The sequence below is a fragment of the Sinocyclocheilus grahami genome, unplaced genomic scaffold (assembly GCF_001515645.1).
Source record: "Sinocyclocheilus grahami isolate Dianchi unplaced genomic scaffold, SAMN03320097.WGS_v1.1 scaffold579.1, whole genome shotgun sequence".
In the NCBI taxonomy this organism is placed as follows: domain Eukaryota; kingdom Metazoa; phylum Chordata; class Actinopteri; order Cypriniformes; family Cyprinidae; genus Sinocyclocheilus; species Sinocyclocheilus grahami.
The window spans coordinates 481579-502953 of record NW_015505758.1 but is presented as its reverse complement, the minus strand read 5'-3'; the positions used below and the strand labels follow the sequence as shown (position 1 = coordinate 502953).

Here is a 21375-nt window from a genome sequence, read left to right as displayed (position 1 = left end):
GGGGGGTGAATAAAGGCCTCCTGTAGCGAATCAATGCGCTTTTGTAAGAAAAATATCCATAATTAAAAATGTAACAAACAGTTTTGTGTAACGGATGTTCCGGACATCCTCTTGGCTTATATCGAAACCCTCTGACATTTTTATTTTGTTCGTTTCGTTTCATTCGTGACCGGTGTTTTGTTCTGTTCTCTCCTCTGAGCTTTCTGCGTACGACAGTTAGCGGAAGTTACACAAAACTGTTTGTTATGTTTTTAAGTATGGATATTTTTCTGACAAAAACGCATCGATTCGCTACAGGAGGCCTTTATTCACCGCCAGGAGCTGTGTGACGCACTTTTTTTATTATGGATGGATGCGCTTTATTGGACTTCTTTTGGACTGTTGAAGAGAAACACCCGCCGACTGCCATTATAAAGCTTGGAAGAACCAGAACATGTTTTAATATTACTCTGATTGGATTCGTCTGAAAGAAGAAAGCAGGGTCGGCCCTGGCCAATTTGCTACCCTAAGCAAGATTTTACCTGGTGCCCCTTGCCTCACATTAACATTAGTGAATATTAACTAACTTGAACTAACAATGAAAATTACATTTAAAATAGGGATGCACTGAAATGAAAATTCTTGGCTGAAGCCGAAACCAAACAAATTGAAACACTGGGCTGAAGGCCGAACACTGAACACCGAACACCGAACACGGTTTTTAGAGTTTTTTTCCCCCCATGTATTTTGCCAATTTTTTTTCACCATTGCACAAATTAAATAGTCAAAATGTGCTTTTTTTTTACCACTGCATACATAACACACATAACAAATTTTTTTAACATTCTAGTAGACATTATACCAACAAAGCACAATTTTAACTTAAAATTAATAAGTTAGTAAAATTATATATTTTTGGCCATCAGACCCCCTTCTTGAATCAGGCATGTATTTATTACTATATAAATAAAAGCAGCCTTGCTGAGCAGAAGAGCCTTCTTTTAAAACATTAGAAAATATTACAGATCCCAATTTGAACACTATGTGAACACTTTTTTTTGTAAAAAGTGTATAGGTAAGCTAGACACCCGAGGTATGTAAATGTGTAAGTAGGCCTATATTTTTCCTGCTCAACTATATTTACATATCTGGTGACTCAATAAGTGCAATGCATCTTTATTTCTCGAGGTGGCACTGTTTGATACACAATGATGATGTGATGTTTCACTCATAATTACCGCAGGCATGAAACAAAAGAATATCATCAGCAAAAATTGAACTGGTTTGAATGGCTTTACTGCAGAGCAATCACTGTACGCAATAAAATATAAATTTCACTGTCATTTGATGGTGAATGTGGTGAATAAGCTCCCAGTGATTTGATTTTGAAGTCATTGAAAACGTCTCGGGTTACTTATGTAACCATGGTTCCCTGAGGGGAACGAGACACTGCGTCCTCTAGCTTTTTGTGCCATGCTGCGGACACAAGCTTCAGACGAAGAAGTGATGATGTGCGCTACCGGCGCCTATTTTGTACTAGTCGCGACGGTAGTGACGTCATGGCTGTCGCCGGCCAAACAAGTTGGGGTTTTTTCAATGTAGGCTTCAGACACGGGTCACGACGAGGCGTTCCCCATAGCGACCCCTAGAGGACGCAGTTCGAAGTTCCACGAAAGGGAACGTCTCGGGTTACTTATGTAACCATGGTTCCCTGAGGGGAACGAGACACTGCGTCCTCTAGCTTTTTGTGCCATGCTGCGGACACAAGCTTCAGACGAAGAAGTGATGATGTGCGCTACCGGCGCCTATTTTGTACTAGTCGCGACGGTAGTGACGTCATGGCTGTCGCCGGCCAAACAAGTTGGGGTTTTTTCAATGTAGGCTTCAGACACGGGTCACGACGAGGCGTTCCCCATAGCGACCCCTAGAGGACGCAGTTCGAAGTTCCACGAAAGGGAACGTCTCGGGTTACTTATGTAACCATGGTTCCCTGAGGGGAACGAGACACTGCGTCCTCTAGCTTTTTGTGCCATGCTGCGGACACAAGCTTCAGACGAAGAAGTGATGATGTGCGCTACCGGCGCCTATTTTGTACTAGTCGCGACGGTAGTGACGTCATGGCTGTCGCCGGCCAAACAAGTTGGGGTTTTTTCAATGTAGGCTTCAGACACGGGTCACGACGAGGCGTTCCCCATAGCGACCCCTAGAGGACGCAGTTCGAAGTTCCACGAAAGGGAACGTCTCGGGTTACTTATGTAACCATGGTTCCCTGAGGGGAACGAGACACTGCGTCCTCTAGCTTTTTGTGCCATGCTGCGGACACAAGCTTCAGACGAAGAAGTGATGATGTGCGCTACCGGCGCCTATTTTGTACTAGTCGCGACGGTAGTGACGTCATGGCTGTCGCCGGCCAAACAAGTTGGGGTTTTTTCAATGTAGGCTTCAGACACGGGTCACGACGAGGCGTTCCCCATAGCGACCCCTAGAGGACGCAGTTCGAAGTTCCACGAAAGGGAACGTCTCGGGTTACTTATGTAACCATGGTTCCCTGAGGGGAACGAGACACTGCGTCCTCTAGCTTTTTGTGCCATGCTGCGGACACAAGCTTCAGACGAAGAAGTGATGATGTGCGCTACCGGCGCCTATTTTGTACTAGTCGCGACGGTAGTGACGTCATGGCTGTCGCCGGCCAAACAAGTTGGGGTTTTTTCAATGTAGGCTTCAGACACGGGTCACGACGAGGCGTTCCCCATAGCGACCCCTAGAGGACGCAGTTCGAAGTTCCACGAAAGGGAACGTCTCGGGTTACTTATGTAACCATGGTTCCCTGAGGGGAACGAGACACTGCGTCCTCTAGCTTTTTGTGCCATGCTGCGGACACAAGCTTCAGACGAAGAAGTGATGATGTGCGCTACCGGCGCCTATTTTGTACTAGTCGCGACGGTAGTGACGTCATGGCTGTCGCCGGCCAAACAAGTTGGGGTTTTTTCAATGTAGGCTTCAGACACGGGTCACGACGAGGCGTTCCCCATAGCGACCCCTAGAGGACGCAGTTCGAAGTTCCACGAAAGGGAACGTCTCGGGTTACTTATGTAACCATGGTTCCCTGAGGGGAACGAGACACTGCGTCCTCTAGCTTTTTGTGCCATGCTGCGGACACAAGCTTCAGACGAAGAAGTGATGATGTGCGCTACCGGCGCCTATTTTGTACTAGTCGCGACGGTAGTGACGTCATGGCTGTCGCCGGCCAAACAAGTTGGGGTTTTTTCAATGTAGGCTTCAGACACGGGTCACGACGAGGCGTTCCCCATAGCGACCCCTAGAGGACGCAGTTCGAAGTTCCACGAAAGGGAACGTCTCGGGTTACTTATGTAACCATGGTTCCCTGAGGGGAACGAGACACTGCGTCCTCTAGCTTTTTGTGCCATGCTGCGGACACAAGCTTCAGACGAAGAAGTGATGATGTGCGCTACCGGCGCCTATTTTGTACTAGTCGCGACGGTAGTGACGTCATGGCTGTCGCCGGCCAAACAAGTTGGGGTTTTTTCAATGTAGGCTTCAGACACGGGTCACGACGAGGCGTTCCCCATAGCGACCCCTAGAGGACGCAGTTCGAAGTTCCACGAAAGGGAACGTCTCGGGTTACTTATGTAACCATGGTTCCCTGAGGGGAACGAGACACTGCGTCCTCTAGCTTTTTGTGCCATGCTGCGGACACAAGCTTCAGACGAAGAAGTGATGATGTGCGCTACCGGCGCCTATTTTGTACTAGTCGCGACGGTAGTGACGTCATGGCTGTCGCCGGCCAAACAAGTTGGGGTTTTTTCAATGTAGGCTTCAGACACGGGTCACGACGAGGCGTTCCCCATAGCGACCCCTAGAGGACGCAGTTCGAAGTTCCACGAAAGGGAACGTCTCGGGTTACTTATGTAACCATGGTTCCCTGAGGGGAACGAGACACTGCGTCCTCTAGCTTTTTGTGCCATGCTGCGGACACAAGCTTCAGACGAAGAAGTGATGATGTGCGCTACCGGCGCCTATTTTGTACTAGTCGCGACGGTAGTGACGTCATGGCTGTCGCCGGCCAAACAAGTTGGGGTTTTTTCAATGTAGGCTTCAGACACGGGTCACGACGAGGCGTTCCCCATAGCGACCCCTAGAGGACGCAGTTCGAAGTTCCACGAAAGGGAACGTCTCGGGTTACTTATGTAACCATGGTTCCCTGAGGGGAACGAGACACTGCGTCCTCTAGCTTTTTGTGCCATGCTGCGGACACAAGCTTCAGACGAAGAAGTGATGATGTGCGCTACCGGCGCCTATTTTGTACTAGTCGCGACGGTAGTGACGTCATGGCTGTCGCCGGCCAAACAAGTTGGGGTTTTTTCAATGTAGGCTTCAGACACGGGTCACGACGAGGCGTTCCCCATAGCGACCCCTAGAGGACGCAGTTCGAAGTTCCACGAAAGGGAACGTCTCGGGTTACTTATGTAACCATGGTTCCCTGAGGGGAACGAGACACTGCGTCCTCTAGCTTTTTGTGCCATGCTGCGGACACAAGCTTCAGACGAAGAAGTGATGATGTGCGCTACCGGCGCCTATTTTGTACTAGTCGCGACGGTAGTGACGTCATGGCTGTCGCCGGCCAAACAAGTTGGGGTTTTTTCAATGTAGGCTTCAGACACGGGTCACGACGAGGCGTTCCCCATAGCGACCCCTAGAGGACGCAGTTCGAAGTTCCACGAAAGGGAACGTCTCGGGTTACTTATGTAACCATGGTTCCCTGAGGGGAACGAGACACTGCGTCCTCTAGCTTTTTGTGCCATGCTGCGGACACAAGCTTCAGACGAAGAAGTGATGATGTGCGCTACCGGCGCCTATTTTGTACTAGTCGCGACGGTAGTGACGTCATGGCTGTCGCCGGCCAAACAAGTTGGGGTTTTTTCAATGTAGGCTTCAGACACGGGTCACGACGAGGCGTTCCCCATAGCGACCCCTAGAGGACGCAGTTCGAAGTTCCACGAAAGGGAACGTCTCGGGTTACTTATGTAACCATGGTTCCCTGAGGGGAACGAGACACTGCGTCCTCTAGCTTTTTGTGCCATGCTGCGGACACAAGCTTCAGACGAAGAAGTGATGATGTGCGCTACCGGCGCCTATTTTGTACTAGTCGCGACGGTAGTGACGTCATGGCTGTCGCCGGCCAAACAAGTTGGGGTTTTTTCAATGTAGGCTTCAGACACGGGTCACGACGAGGCGTTCCCCATAGCGACCCCTAGAGGACGCAGTTCGAAGTTCCACGAAAGGGAACGTCTCGGGTTACTTATGTAACCATGGTTCCCTGAGGGGAACGAGACACTGCGTCCTCTAGCTTTTTGTGCCATGCTGCGGACACAAGCTTCAGACGAAGAAGTGATGATGTGCGCTACCGGCGCCTATTTTGTACTAGTCGCGACGGTAGTGACGTCATGGCTGTCGCCGGCCAAACAAGTTGGGGTTTTTTCAATGTAGGCTTCAGACACGGGTCACGACGAGGCGTTCCCCATAGCGACCCCTAGAGGACGCAGTTCGAAGTTCCACGAAAGGGAACGTCTCGGGTTACTTATGTAACCATGGTTCCCTGAGGGGAACGAGACACTGCGTCCTCTAGCTTTTTGTGCCATGCTGCGGACACAAGCTTCAGACGAAGAAGTGATGATGTGCGCTACCGGCGCCTATTTTGTACTAGTCGCGACGGTAGTGACGTCATGGCTGTCGCCGGCCAAACAAGTTGGGGTTTTTTCAATGTAGGCTTCAGACACGGGTCACGACGAGGCGTTCCCCATAGCGACCCCTAGAGGACGCAGTTCGAAGTTCCACGAAAGGGAACGTCTCGGGTTACTTATGTAACCATGGTTCCCTGAGGGGAACGAGACACTGCGTCCTCTAGCTTTTTGTGCCATGCTGCGGACACAAGCTTCAGACGAAGAAGTGATGATGTGCGCTACCGGCGCCTATTTTGTACTAGTCGCGACGGTAGTGACGTCATGGCTGTCGCCGGCCAAACAAGTTGGGGTTTTTTCAATGTAGGCTTCAGACACGGGTCACGACGAGGCGTTCCCCATAGCGACCCCTAGAGGACGCAGTTCGAAGTTCCACGAAAGGGAACGATAGTTTTGAGAATATGGTTGAGATCGCGAATATGAGCCAGAAGCTGAATGTACTGTGGAAGTGTGCTCTGACGATGACAGCGATGTTAAAATCATCTGCTCAAATTGAACCCTTCTAAGTTTCAAAAGGTAACGAAATATGCTTTATTTTATTCTTCTGTAATTGTTCTTAAAATATCAAGAGAGTTTTTTGCTATTGCAGCAGTTAGAGATCCATCCATGCTGGATATATAGGTCCAGGTCGCTAAAGACCTGAATATGTAGCTAATTATGACTGGCGAAACATTCATGCATTTAAGGGCTAACGTTAGTTTATTTATATGATCATCATCATTCATTACATCACATTACCTCTGTCTTTTCCCCAGTTTTTCTTCTTCTTCTCTAATTTTTTTTCTTCCCTGGGCACCAGAGGGCTTTGGTATTTTTGACATAGTGATATTTTATTAGTGAACATCTATCACAATCAGGTAGCTGATGTATGTAGAAGTGCGGCTGCGTGGGGGAAGATTGATCATGCGTCGAAATGGGACGAGTCGGGAGAGCAATAAAATAGTTATGTTTTTGTGGGACAATCGCTTTTTTGTAATATTTTAAATTCATATTATTGAAGTAGTATTGTTAATAAAAAATTAATAAAATAAAATAATTTTGGCACCTCTAGGGATCGGCGGTGCCCCTAGCATTTGCCTATTCCACGGCCCAGCCTTGGAAGAAAGTCATATACACCTAGGATGCCTTGAGGGTGAGTAAATCATGGGATAATTTTTGGGTTAACTATCACTTTACGTCTCTGTCAAGCTGCCTTCAACAAAACCAAACAAACAAATGAAGGAGCCAGCACTGGAGTCAGATTGAACAATCTCCACACCGGCTGATTAAAGAAGCGTCTCTTGATTGTCAACTTGAGCGCTTTGTCTAATTACAGGTTGTTTTAAAATCACATTGATTTGATTGAAGTTTGAATCATTTCCACAGCCCTAAGTGCCGCCCATTCATCTTTATATCAGACACAGAGCTGATCGATACACCAGCAACATGTGAGGTAAACAACACATAATTCAATGTGCATTGCTGCCAGGCTCTGAAACAAAGCCTTTCCTGCTGCTTGTTTTGCACTGTAACTCTGTTAGTGTAGGAGGACATTCATTCTGACTAGATGGATGCCCGTTCAGAAAGCCGTGCCGTGCATTAGCCTTCGGCTAAAAGAGTCCAAGATCATTTTTACTGTGGGAATATATTTCCCACAGAGCCACACCTCACACACTTTCCCTCTCACACTTTCTCTCTCACATGCATATAATAGTTCAGAATAATGCAAATGCTTTGTCTTTTTGGTTTTTCATGGAAATCTAATTTGTTTCCTGAGACAAATGTGTAAAATGCTATTTTATCAAAGCGCTTGCTTACAATTGATGGGAATAATCACATTTTAAACAAATGGAGGAGTTTTCAGCAGCTATAGACCAATAGCATCATGGTTTATGAAAGTGCAGGCAGTTCATTTAAAGGTGCCATAACTCCTGCTGAACGGGCTGCTTACTTTTCAATGGCCTTGGTTCTGAAGTATATTTCTTTCCCAGTCGATAAGGATTTTAAATGAGTTGTTTAATAAAACATTAAGCCATGCATTAAACCAACCAACTCTGAGGTGAATCAAAAAAAAGTAAAAATTACAAACTTTGATTTGAACAAGACAAGTATACAAAACTGGAAGGAACAAGACTGTATGCATGGGGGTGAAGAAAAGTACACTTGAGAGACAAATTCAAAATTCACAAGACAGATGAAGGCATTTGGCAGATTATGTTCACAATGGATTACCCTTGGAACTTAATCTTTCAAGTCCATAACTGTTATCCTTGAGGGAATTCAGGTTAGGAATAAACACAGAGCCGTATAAGAGTCATTCATTCAGCACCTGACACACTTTGACTTCTGTTCTCTCTCCTCTTATGTTGCGTTGTTGTAGATTCGGCTGTACGCCAGACCTGACGCCATCCAGAGCGGATCGGGGGACTATGCTCTGCACATCACCAAGAGACTCCTGCACTTTTACCAGGATTACTTCAAAGTGAAATATTCCCTCCCTAAATTAGGTAAGACGGCGGTGAAATGTCTTTGGCTTTGTCTGGCTTCAGTGATGCTTTTGAAATGGCAATAAATGTTCTTCTCATGGGAAACCGGGTGATTTTTCATTGTTCCATTTGTACTCCCAAACAGTTCTTTGTGACTTGTGCTTTGTTTTGTGCTCGTTTAAAGAGGTGAAGGAGTGTCAGTGGCAACTCAGTTCTTGCGTTTATTGATCCTAAAAGCATTTTAGGCCATTTGTGGTTGTGTTTGGTCTTGGGAATTGGAGCACACAGCACACGTGTGGTGTTAAAGTGTGCGTTTGTCACTGTATTGATGTGTGTGCTACTGTATGTTGTTGTAAGTGTGCGTGTGCTTGTGCTGGACTGCCTCACATCAGAATCTCTCTGTGCCAGTGTTTCGCTCCATTGGGTTCCTGTCAGTTCTCTGTATTCATTTGAATACAGTCATCAATCTCTCTGGGCTTCTGTCTGTCTGTCTTTCACTCTCCTCCCCCGCCTGCTCACTTCCTCTGTAAGTGTGTGTGTTTGTGCGTTTGTATGTAAGTGTGTATTTGAGTGTGCATGTAATATTAATCATGTTTGCTTACACTCTTAAATGCTCTCTGGGAAGCATTTGCCCTGTTTGCTAATCGGGTTAAGATCCTCTCAATATTCAAAAAAAATTTCAGCGATTTTCTCTCTGAATTTCTTTCATTCTCATTTTCACCTCCTGGTAAATCTAGTTTAAGCGGTTAACTGTGATTTGGAATTGCCAGTCACTCTGCTAGTTTGCAGCAGCTAATGACCAGCTAACATCTTCCAAAACACAGCAACCAGCTTAAGCCAGCATGTTTTTTCTAGGACTTTAAATCTATACACCTATAAATATAAATCTATAATTAAATTCCAATGATAATGTAGGAAATGTAGCAGTTTTGCTAATTTCGTTTATCATAAATGCTTGTCAGTAGATTTAGAAGTGCACTTTATCGATATTTTAAAGACAGTAAAGTCATTATGAAATTTCATATTTAAATTATAAATTGTAAGTAACATGCAATTAAGTGTCCGAAAACATTACATTGAGTTTGCACATAACTATATATATATATCTGAGATAAATCTCTATCTATCTATCTATCTATCTATCTATCTATCTATATATCTATATATATATATATATATGGGTAAAAAAAAAAGTTAATTTGCATTTAATATAAATTTAAACTATATTTTCGCTAAATTGTAAGTAACATGCAATTAAGTGTCCGAAAACATTACATTGAGTTTGCACATAACTATTTTCTTTTAAAGTATATTATTTAAAAGTAGTCTTTTTTACAAGGGTAAAAGCATACCAAGTTGATCCCACAGGAGAAAGTAACAATTTTATGATTAGCTAATTGCAATAGGGAATTTCGTGCAATTTTTGTCCAATTTGCCAAAATGTAAAATAGTTACGAATTGTCATGAGATTGTGTTAGACATATTGGCTCAAAAGTCTCTGGCCTTATGCTTCATACAGATGGAAATTCTGTTTAGGATATGTAATAATCTATATATGATAATATGATAACTTGACTGTTTTATATCATGTGACCTACTGTATCAGAACAGGAACAACATCTTTTAAAACCTTTTAACATGCCCTCATGCCGCTAATGATTCTTTTTCATTACTGCTGCTCTATTGATTGACGTCCAATAGGATCGTTTCACTGAATCTTCACAAACACGCTGAACTCTTTAATGAGGCTGGAGATGTTCATGACCTTCATTTTGTCACCTGTTAAAAAAGATGCTCATGTCTGGTTGTTCAAATGTCACGTCAAGGATGCTGCTTGTGCAAGGAAACTGTTTGTTTTCAACTGTTTGTGACCTTAAGATACTTTTGACACGTACGTCGTCAACTGCTAAACTTAAGGGTGAATTGATTTCAGCGTGAAGTGCAGCTTCATATGAGAAATGATGTGGATGTAATGAACGCGTCCGTTACATAAAGGCACCATCTGTATGTTGAGTGTTGGAGCAGTTGCAGCCCCTCTGGTCTCAAAACAGGGACATTCTGTCAACGTACGGGTTAAGGACAGATCACGTCTCAGACATGTCTTACAAGCTTGTTACAGCAGCTGAAAGCATTTCCTCACACTATGGTTCTTAATGTTTATTCGACCTGGGAGATTTTAAGTAATTTTCTTTGTTGCTTCTTTGACTTTAAGACTCAGTTCTTTGTGTCTGTGGCTCTTGGCATGTGATCCGTCGCTAATGGCATAACGATTTCTCTCAGATTGAGAAGCAACGGCCCAAAGCGCAACACGACTTATTCATCAAAGCGAGCCATTGTTCACCTGCCAAATCTGAAGCAGAGTCCAATTAGAGCAACTTAATCAGAGAAGTAATCTACGGTGACTGGCAAATGAGAGACAAAGAGCCACCTAACACTTTCTGTCTTTCTCTGTTCCTCTCTTTCATTCACTCTCTCTCTCTCTCTCAAAGAGGGTGAAAAATGGAATGACAGGAAAGAGATTCAAGGAATGATGTAAACCAGAGGAGAAAATTGACTTTGTTGTCGGGAAGCAGTTAATACCATCGTATGAAGATCAGTAATCGGTTTCATGCCTTTGACGCGAAAGCTTCTAGAAGAGTCACATGCTGAATGATAATAAGTTGAATCAAAGTCCATGAAGAATCAGAGTGGAGTGTGTTTGCATCCACAACACCCTTCATCCATTTAGTTTTCATTACATCAACAAGTGTCTTCAGCTGCAAGAACGAAACTGTCTGATGCTTTTGGGAGTTGTTGTGGGGACGCTCTTTAGCTCCCACTGAATGGATAAATAAATGCATCAGTTATCAGTGAGTGTTTGCAGCCGCTTTCTTTTAGACATTTCACCCCCACAAATCTGTGTGCTGCAAAAACACTTGATGGCTAATTCTCAGACTAAGTTGAATTCTACAGAAAACAAGAGCCTTTTTCACCGTCTAGTGCTCAAACACTGAGTCAATTTGTATATCAAATGAGATGCTGCTCAGAGCAGGATGATCAAATGGACTCTTCAGACGGTAGTTTGAGTGAGCAATCAGCTGTAGGCAACTGAAGAAATTAATTGAAAACACTAGCCTATAGGCTATATTGATTATTGGATAGTGCACAGTATATATACTAAACTGAGCCAAAATCATCACAATTAAAAGAACCAAAGACTTAAACTACTTCAGTCTGTGTGCATTGAATTTATTTAATACACGAGTTTCACAATTTGAGTTGAATTACTGAAATAAATGAACTTTTCCATGACATTCTAATTTATTGAGATGCACCTGTATATGCAATTATGCTTTTAAATGATAGCATCTTAAAGTAAAAACAAACTGCCAAATTAATTTATTCTTATTCAAATTTTGACTTGCCAGCTGGTTGTTTTGTGTCTGCTGTCAATATAATCTGCTTCTATGATGACTGTAATGGAGCACATCATCTGTTCATCAACAGAAAGAGACTGTGAGCGTTTGAAGTAGCATTTAGCACATCCTTTGAGAGAGGTGATCTTTCTTAGATATTGATCTACATACAGTAAGTGCTTCTCAGAGAGAGATCAATGATCTATCAAAATGAGGCCAGGTCACTCCAGACTCTTCTAAGTCTTGACAGCAGCATATGAGTGACAGATACGGACAAAAGCAAATGGAAATCGAATGCCTGACAAATATGGACGGGTTAATCTGCCTTTGCTGTTAAAAGTGCTGAAAGGATCAGCAGCGCGTGTGTGTGTGTGTGTGTGATGAGCCAGACACTGGGAAGAGATCCAGTCCAATCAAATCCCAGTGCCATTCATTGCTCTGACTGTTTTTCCTTTTGAACTTCCTGCATGTTGATCCAGGAACAAGTTCCTCTGGCTGAATCATGTAAAGCTCATGTACCTAGAGATCAGATCACACACTTATGACATTTATCACAGTCACCTTTGGAGCACCCCTACTTTATGAGATTACAGTGAGAACAGAGCATTCTGGGTAATTTCCTCAGTCTTGGGAGATCAGTGACACAGCGCCAGAGCTGGAGATCAAACTATGAGTATTAATCTGAGAGATTGAGATATTAAAGACTGACAGCAGGATGTCTGAGGACATCTGATGCTCACGTACAGCAGAAACACTTTTAGATGCCGCATATACAATATTTTCTGAGGTGAGTGATTGATTTTGAGGTGGATGGGACTGTTTTTTTCTTCTGTCCTTTGCAAGGTCACCTTTCACTGCGCCGTTCCGACTCTATTCTACACGTCATTGTTATTATTATTTATTATCAATGCAACTGTGACACTGTCATTTCTCTATAGTTTCCTTTGTCTCGCTTTTTTCTTTCTTTCTTACTCGCGCTTTCAGTGTCCTTACTTCCCCAAACCTGACTCACAAAATCTACCCATCATCCCTCACTACTTTTTCAAAAACTGAAGCATAAGCTGCACTTTTAAAATACCTCTTTTTTGAATCTCGATCACTATCTCTGCCCGTCTCTCTCTGTGAATGTTCTGGGTCGGGCCCTTAATACAAAAAAATCCCAAGGATAATGGTAATCTCTTCTAGAATTCATTAAAGCTAATCATCAAGGTCGGACGAGGGACGTTTTGAAAGCGACTCACCATCGGTGTGAAATTGACGGCCATAAAACTGAAGGGTATTTCACTAGAGATGAAAAATGAGGCACATTATAAAAGAATCACAAAGCTGCTGTATGTCTGCTGAATGTTAACTGATGCTCTCCATCCGTCTCCTTTTACTGAGGAATGAGTTACAGAGTGTTTGCCAAGTGCTTCTCAAACCTGACCTTTGGCCTTTAAAGTTCTTGTCTATGTTCAAAAATGAATAATAGCATACTGCTTACTACATACTGTGCAGTACAGACTGAATACTACCTATTATTTAAAACTGATTGCATGTGAAGCAGTAAATGCATATGCAACAATATACATTTGGTCACCCAAATAGCCCACAGATATAGAAAATCTATGACAAATCTGTGTACAATATATGTACTGCAGACAACAGTAGTGTGAGTAGTATGGTAGTGTGCTAATCTGAATTTACTTTTCAAAAGCAGGAGGTTCAGATTCATTAATTCCAGCAGCATCAGTTATTGTAAAATGTGCCAGTATGATTGATGAGTTCATTTTGGTTATAGATCACTCCTTATTGGAGCACAAAACCAAAATCCTCATCACGAGCATCAGGAATCTCAGTTTCTCAATTCGTATGGTATAAAAGGAGAAATCCAACCATTATTACCTTCCTTTTCCTCACATTTTAATGAATAACTTCCCAGTGCTGACTGAGACCTTTATATTGCTTTCCATTACCAGAGAGCTCATTCACAATGAATTAATATGAATGTGTGTGTGTGTGTGTGTGTGTGTAAGCTATTAGATACATGATCAAAGCAGACGCTTGACACTGCTGCTTCTCAGGTGTCATGAATCATATGAGCTGTCACATTCATTTTTGGAAGATGCTAATAAACAGGTGTCTGCAGCTTCTCTATTAATATTACATGAGCTTTACTTTGCATTTAAACACGAATTAGAGTTAGAAGCCTTCATCATCTAGAAAAGTGAGAGCAGTTGTTATTGAGAAACACAAGTGTGACAGTGTGTCATTAAATCTGTTCCTAGGTCTGGTGAGAAACCTGCTTACATTTTAAGACATTATAGACCTGTTCCTGAAGCCTGAGGAATGTTGACTATAAATTATTTATTTTATGATTTATAGAAGGATATTTGTGTTCTTTTGTTTTTATATTTTATCGACATAATTTTGCTTTTTTTCAGAATTGTATGTTAAACAAAAACATAATTCTAGAATCCATTTAGAAGCTCGGTTAGTGTTATTTTACTATCGTTGAGATGCTATTATAGTTTTAATTCTTATTTTGAATTGCTTTTTATTTTTTATATTCTCCATTATTTTAGGTTTAGTCATTTTTATGTGTTTTTGCCATTTTTTTTCAAGTTCAGTTATATAAGGAATAAGGGCTTAAAGTGCACACTCTGATCTTTAATTTGAGGGTATTCTCAGGTTCAGGAATTACAGCTCTTTAATATGTAACTCCCCCCTATTTCAAGAGACCATAAGTAATTAGACAGTTGACTTAAAAGCTGTTTCATGGACGGATGTGGGCTATTCCTTCATTATTTTTACATCAATTAAGCAGGTAAAAGTTCTGGAGTTGATTCTATGTGTACCATTTGCATTTGGAAGCTGTTGCTGTGAACCCATATCATGCGGTCAAAGGATCTCTCCATACAAGTGAAACAGACACTTGTTAGGCTTCAAAACAAAACAAATACATCAGAGAGATAGGAGGAGCATTAGGAGGGGCCAAATCAACAGCTTGGTACATTCTGTGAAAAAAAGAATGCACTAGTGAGCTCAAAAACATAAAAAGGCCTGGACGTCCATGGAGGACAACAGGGGTGGAGGATTGGAAAATCCTCTCCATGGTAAAGGAAACTCTTTCACAACATCCAGCCAAGAGATGAACACTCTTCAGGAAGTAAACGTGTCACTGGCAAAGTCTACAACCAAGAGAAGACTTCACCAGAGCAAATACAGAGGGTTCACTACAAGCTGCAAACAAGGCCAGATTAGACTTTGCCAAAAAACCTCTAAAAAAGCCAGACCACTTCTGGAAAAGCATTCTTTGGACGGCTGAAATTAAGATCAACCTTTACCGGAATGATGGGAAGAAAAAAGTATGGAGAGGGCTTGGAACAGCTCATGATCCAAAGCATACAACATCATCTGTGAAACATGGTGGAGTAGTGTGATGGCATGAGCATGCATGGCTTCCAGTGGCACTGGGTTACTGGTGTTCAGTGATGACGTGACAGAGGACAGAAGCAGCCGGATGAATTCTGAAGTGTATAGGGATATACTCTCTGCCCAGATTCAGCCAAATGGAGCAAAGTTGATTGGGCGACGCTTCATCGTACAAATAGACAATGACCCAAAACATACAGCAAAAGCAACCCAGGAGTTTTTGATGGTAATATGTGGAATTTTCTGCAATGCAATGGCCAAGTCAACCTCCTGATCTCAACCTGATTGAGCATGCATTTCACCGGCTGAAGACAAAACTAAAGGCAGAAAGATCCACAAACAGACAACAACTGAAGTCATCTACAGTAAAGACCTGGCAAATCATCAGAAAGGAGGAAACCCAGTCTTTGGTAATGCCCATGAGTTCCAGACTTAAGGCAGTCATTGCCTGCAAAGGTAAAAAAAAAAACATTTTATTAATGATTATATTTATTTGTCCAATTACATCTGAGCCCCGGAAAATGGGGGGACTTGTGTCAGTGTCCAGATATATATGTATATAGATGTTCTGTTTTAATTTTAGCTATTTTTGTGCAAGATAAAGTATTTTTTTGTCAATACTTGTGTATTTTTAATGCTTGTTAGTGCATCATGTCTTCAGCAGCGCATGCTAATGACAAACTCTGCTGGAATGAATGGACTCTCATGTCTCTGGTGTGATTCTCATGAGTACAGTACAGTATGAAGAGCGATCCAACATTTCCACAATGTTGCAATATGTTTTCATTTTTCACACTTGTCATTTCTTGCGTTGAGTTCTTCGGTCTTGATTTCCTGCATTCAGAGCTCTGGCACCAGCAGTTCGGCTGTATTCAAGCAAACACAATGACCTTTAGTGTGTTTAATCACAGCTGTGTGTGTTTTCGGCCCGCTTGAGAAATGATGAAAGCTGGAGCCGTGTTTCACTCTCGAGGTCTTGCTTTGTTTGGAGGCCGAAGGCGATGTCACAGACCTCGTGTCTCTTCATCTATCAGCCTCTTTCTGAAATCTACAGCCCTCTGGTCTCTATCGATTCTGCCAATCATTTCTGTTCGCCTCCTGTTGAGACTCAAACCTGAAGCTGAAGCAGAGATGGAGATTCAGAACAGCGAGGAGGAACTCTGCTGTTTCCTTTAAAAAGATTAAAAGGGAAGTTATCTGATGGTTGAGGGATCTAGACATCAGATTATACTGAAAAATACAGCAGGGGAACACGGCTGTGATGTTTCTGGCAGCTTGTGATGTCAGTTGAGTTTGCCAGTGTGAGTGTCGTTTTTCCCATAATCCTCAGCTACAGCTAGGGCTGATGTATTCTGGCCGTACTGCAGGTGTGCTGAAGCTGCTAATCAGTTGCTGTCTGACTCATCTATATCTGTATCACCTTCAAGGTGAGATCAAGATCACGTTCTTCCCCTCCTGAACAGAACATAGACCAGCATGAGTTTATTCTGGTTAGTGTTCACCAGCAAAACTGGCAAAGCTGATACATTTTTGCTGGGTAAACAAGTTAACATGTCTAACATTTACTGGTGACCTATTGCTGGTCTTTACTGTGGTATTATATTGTTTACAATGATAAAAAAACACATTTATAATGTACATTTGGTATTCTTTGCTGTGCCATCTAAATATGATGGTATTTTTTATCTTTTTGATGGCTCAAATATGATTTTCCCTTTGTGAAGGACCATCTTCCTAGAATATAAAAGCACCTGTTTTCATTTATTTGCAAAGATCTATTTATATTTTGTATGCATAATATTATAATAAAACATGTTTTTTTTTTGCCAAATTAACGGTAATACATTACAAATGTAATAAATTACATTAAATTAAATATTCATTTAAATTAAATTGTGATATTTTAAATTGTGATTGTGATTGCCTTTAAATTTAAATTGATTTTTTAAAATGTAAAGATTCAACAATATGTATGATGTCTGTAAAATACAAAGAGTTCTTTTTGCAAGCAAGGAGAAATGAACATTTAGAAATTAATGTACAAACATGTGTACGATTTGTTGGCACATTAGATTTTTACACAAAACTATATGCAGTTATTTTGTTTTCTAAAACTGACAGTTAATAGAATAAAATAATTAATAAATTAATGCCATTTCCATCTCACTTAGACAATTTGATTGATTGATTAAACCAATCTTCCGCAAGTGGCTTACTGGCTATTTAGAAACCCCTGGTACAATATATTTCAGCACCATGATTTATAGTGCCATGATATATATGAGGCATATAAATACTATGGTACCATACTATTTATCGAATCACTGTAGATGGTATGACTACAGAACATTTTTAAGGAAAGAAGGAGTGAAAAAACAGATACATTGACTGCACACTAAAGAGCAAACACCCTGCTGAGTGTGTGTTAATGATATTGACCTCACCGCTAAACACAATGAGTCTCACGCTGTCAGGGCTTGTGGTTCTGCCGTTACTCCAGACTTCTGCTGTTGTAAGCAGTTTTACTTTGTGTGTGTGTGTGTGGTGCTCAAAGTGTTTGAAGTTTAGTTTCACTCACTTTTGTGTTTGATTGCAGGATCCCGACTTCAGTCCTATTACAAGCTTCGATTCAGCCTCAGTTTGTGCCGTAGATCAGAGTCATTTGTCTGAGAAAGTAACGCTGTCACTGGTTTAGTCAGAGCTGCACTGGAGCCTCATTCATCACCTGCTGTGAGACGGCTGGCGGCTCGCGCTGATTGGACGTTTAGGATCAACTGTGAAGAGAAAGAGAGAAAAGGAAATATATAAAATACAAAGAGCTATGCCCTTTATAAATCCTTCATTTCTCCATCAGATTCACATCTACCCATCATAAGGGGAAGCTGTAGTTTAATGGCCATCTGTCTGTTTATGCTGATTTATGAAGCTCTATGGAAATGATGGAAGATGATGGTATTTAAGTATTTATGGCCTCTTTAAAATGGTTTTAAAGATTAAAGCCCCTGAGACGGACGGTGGTGCTGCTGAAGAGGGATTTGAGGGGCTCAGTGAAAAGAGCAAAGTGAAAAACTCAAGAATCCCTCAGCTCACAAATAGCAGAAGCGTCTGATTTTATAATGCAGATTAGATCTGGACAAACTGGCTCCCAGAGGACTGTTCAATAAAATGTGATGTAATCCTATAATTGGATTGATTATGACAGAGCGGAGACGGGCCGTCAGGCCGCCAGGCGAAATGTCAGGCCGGCCGTCACACTGTAGGAGCACGCAAGCACAAAACACACACACATAAATGCTGCTGCGCTCACAATGGCACCGAACTAAATGTAGATGAATCTAATACTTCAATCTGTTGAATTTGACCTGCATACTTCTTTACACTAATGAAATAAAAGAAATGCTAAGTTGATGAGACAATGACAAACAATAATAAAAAATATACTGTAAATCTTTCAAAAATCTAGTTTAAAACTCATCGGGGTGACATCTTTCACTGGTATCAGGTGAAACTGATTGACAGAGTGAATATGTGCTGAGGGATACAAGCTCTGCTCGTGAGCTCTAGAGTTTCAGACGTGTTGATGTGAGTTTGATGCGGCTGTAATGTGTGGTGCTTTAGAGATGAACCAGATCATCAGAAGCTTTTAATTAGTCTGGGTTTGAGGGTGATTATCACTCTCTTCTCAATCTCTGTTCATTGTCTGAAGTTTTTCCTTGATATCTGAGGTGGGTTGGAGTCTGGAGTGAAGTTACTAATTTCAATCACATCTGATTTACTGCAAATATGCCATGAAATGAGAGTTTGAGCAATAACATAATCAGCTCTTTTGTCTCGTCTGGCCTGGTTTATTTGCCCACTGATTAAAACTTCACAAAAGCTCAGATTCTTCAAACAAGCAGTATTTAGGTGGACATTTCAATTGAGAGAGTGTTTAGTGAGGGTTTTTCTGTGCAAAGCACTTTTTCTGTTTAAACAAGGTTTCTCCTGCAGAGTTTGTTCCTCTGGCTTTGTTCCTCAGGGTGTGCTGGGTCGATTATTTTATAAAATGATTAAAAAATAGCAGTTTAGCATTACAGGGTTCTTACTACAGTCTCTCTCTGAACAGTATGTGTAAGTCACCTCCAGTAGTATTGATCTTACATTTTCTGCTTTAGTAGGGTTTATGAGTGTTTTCATCAGCCTTACTCAAATATCCTATATTTTTAGACTGAACTCCCAGCTGAACTTTGAATCTGGTTTAGTGTGACAGATCGCTTGATTAGATGTTGGTTTATGCTGAACATTTTGTTTTATTCAGGCTGTAAAGGGCTTCATGATTGATGCTTTTGTTCTTGTTTAGATCTGGGACGCACAAGTAGAGATGTATTGAAAAGAGTAAGGTCAATTGGGTCATAATATTTCAAATCTATTACACACACACACACACACACACACACTATTCTTTTTTATAGATTTTTATCTTCATTGCCACAACAAGTGGAGTTCAGCACAAAAATAAAAGTCACAGAAATTAACATTATGACCCTTAAATATCAAACAAATTCATTCACAGAGCTGCTGCTACAACTCACTGTCAAATATGAGGCTACATTTACTGAAAGACACAGAAATATGAACATAAACAAAAATAGATGTGGCCTGAAGTTGTGTCCTTGCCATCACCCCTGTGCATGTGTGTGTGTTTTACGGGAACATTTGCTTGGACACAAAGTGCTGCATGCATGTGTAATTAAGAGTGTTTATCTCGTATGTGTACATGTGTATGTGTGTGTTTGAGCAGTGCGTGCATGTGTGTGTGTGTGTGTGTGTGTGCATATGAGCAGAATCAATGTGGTAAATCCCACAGCAGCGTCAGTCAGTCCGGCCTCATCTGTTGCTGTGTGGTGATGTAACAGCGTTTAGGGAGCTGAGGACCGCCATCGGGAGAAAGAGAGAGACAATAGTGCAGAATGATGAATGATGAAGGGGTAAAGAGCGGGAATGTTTGGAGCTGAATCAGGAATGGATGGGTGGATGAGGTGAAAGAGCTCAAGTCCGGTGAGCGAGGAAAACTGTCTTTATGTTTTAATTGTCTCGACTGCGAGAGGGCAAGCGGCCGGCTGGGCTGAAAGGCCTTGACCAATCACAGCGCTCTGTCAGCCAGTGGCTGCGGCCTGAGGCTACAGCAGCTAAATCTATAACACACTGCTATAAAAAGCACATCACATACACTAAGCCCTGACAAAACAATGAGAGAGCACATGGTCACTCCTCCTGCTGACCGCACCATCATCCTCCCATTTCTTCCTGAAAAGAGACAAAGACTGATAAGACAAACCTCAGGTTCAGCAAACTGTATGAAACTGTGGTCTGCTAAAATTAAGGTTTGATTTGAATGAAATGTTTGAAATGCTAATGAGACACACGAGAGAAAGATTTGAAGGGGAATTCATGTCTAATTTGTAGTGGACAGCACATTCCAGGGCCCAGTTTATGGTGGGGCCCCTCTCTGACCACAATAGTGGACATAGGTTTGCTACATTTTGATTGGATTTTGGTGGACTAACATAAGCAAACTGTCCAATGCCATCAGATGAAGATGCTAGGACAACAGCCAGACACCTCTTAGAGGGCAAGATCTTGCTCTCTGTGCTACTAAGCAGGCTGCCTCTGCCATGGGCAGATCTATGGCGGCGATGGTAGTAACGGAGAGGCAGCTGTGGGTAAACCTGGCAGACATCGGGAAGAAAGAAAGGGGTTTTCTTCTCGATGCCCCGGTTTCGCCCTCTGAACTTTTTGGTACATCCATTGAGACGGTCGTCGAAAAGTTCAGGGAGGCGAAGGCGCGCTCAGCGGCCTTCAAAACCTTCATTCCACGAAGGTCCAGGTCTGAGCCCGAACAACCCAGGGGTCCTGGCCCGTCTCGATTTGAGGATCAGAGATGAGCACAGAAGGCTAGTGTCGTGACTCGTGCTCCTCCTCCGCCTGCGGGTAGGGGTAGGAAGTATCGTGGGTCAAAGGGAGGTAGGCAAGACCTGAGGGATGTGATCCAGACAAGGCGTCAGCGCTTTCGTCCAGATCAGAGTAATACTTAGGTATCCACTCTTTCCCTCAGGGGGTGTAACATCTACCCTTTTCTTCCCCTTCCTAATTCCCCTGTAACCACCATATCTCCACCTGACCGAGGTTAGGTGGAAGCTTCCTGCATAACATTCTCCTTCTGGACCTATGATGTTTTTGGTTGGTTCTATGGTTAAATCATAGTAACCACCTTACTGATGGTCCGGTCTAGAGGCTTCTCCGGACGGAGCTCCGACGTGGGAGCCATGGTGGGTGAGCACGATCCATGTCTAAATATATGTATATATAAATATATGTATGTGC

The 21375-nt window shown here is 42.4% G+C and overlaps 1 protein-coding gene across 1 annotated transcript in view; it reads left to right on the top strand.

Annotated features, from left to right (window-relative positions):
• Positions 1-21375, top strand: part of LOC107556777 (thyrotropin-releasing hormone-degrading ectoenzyme-like) — a 154744-nt gene that overhangs the window by 5194 nt on the left and 128175 nt on the right. The window contains exon 3 of the mRNA XM_016239983.1: positions 8098-8224. Within this exon, the coding sequence (XP_016095469.1) occupies positions 8098-8224 (127 nt within the window). The remainder of the gene's footprint in view (positions 1-8097; positions 8225-21375) is intronic.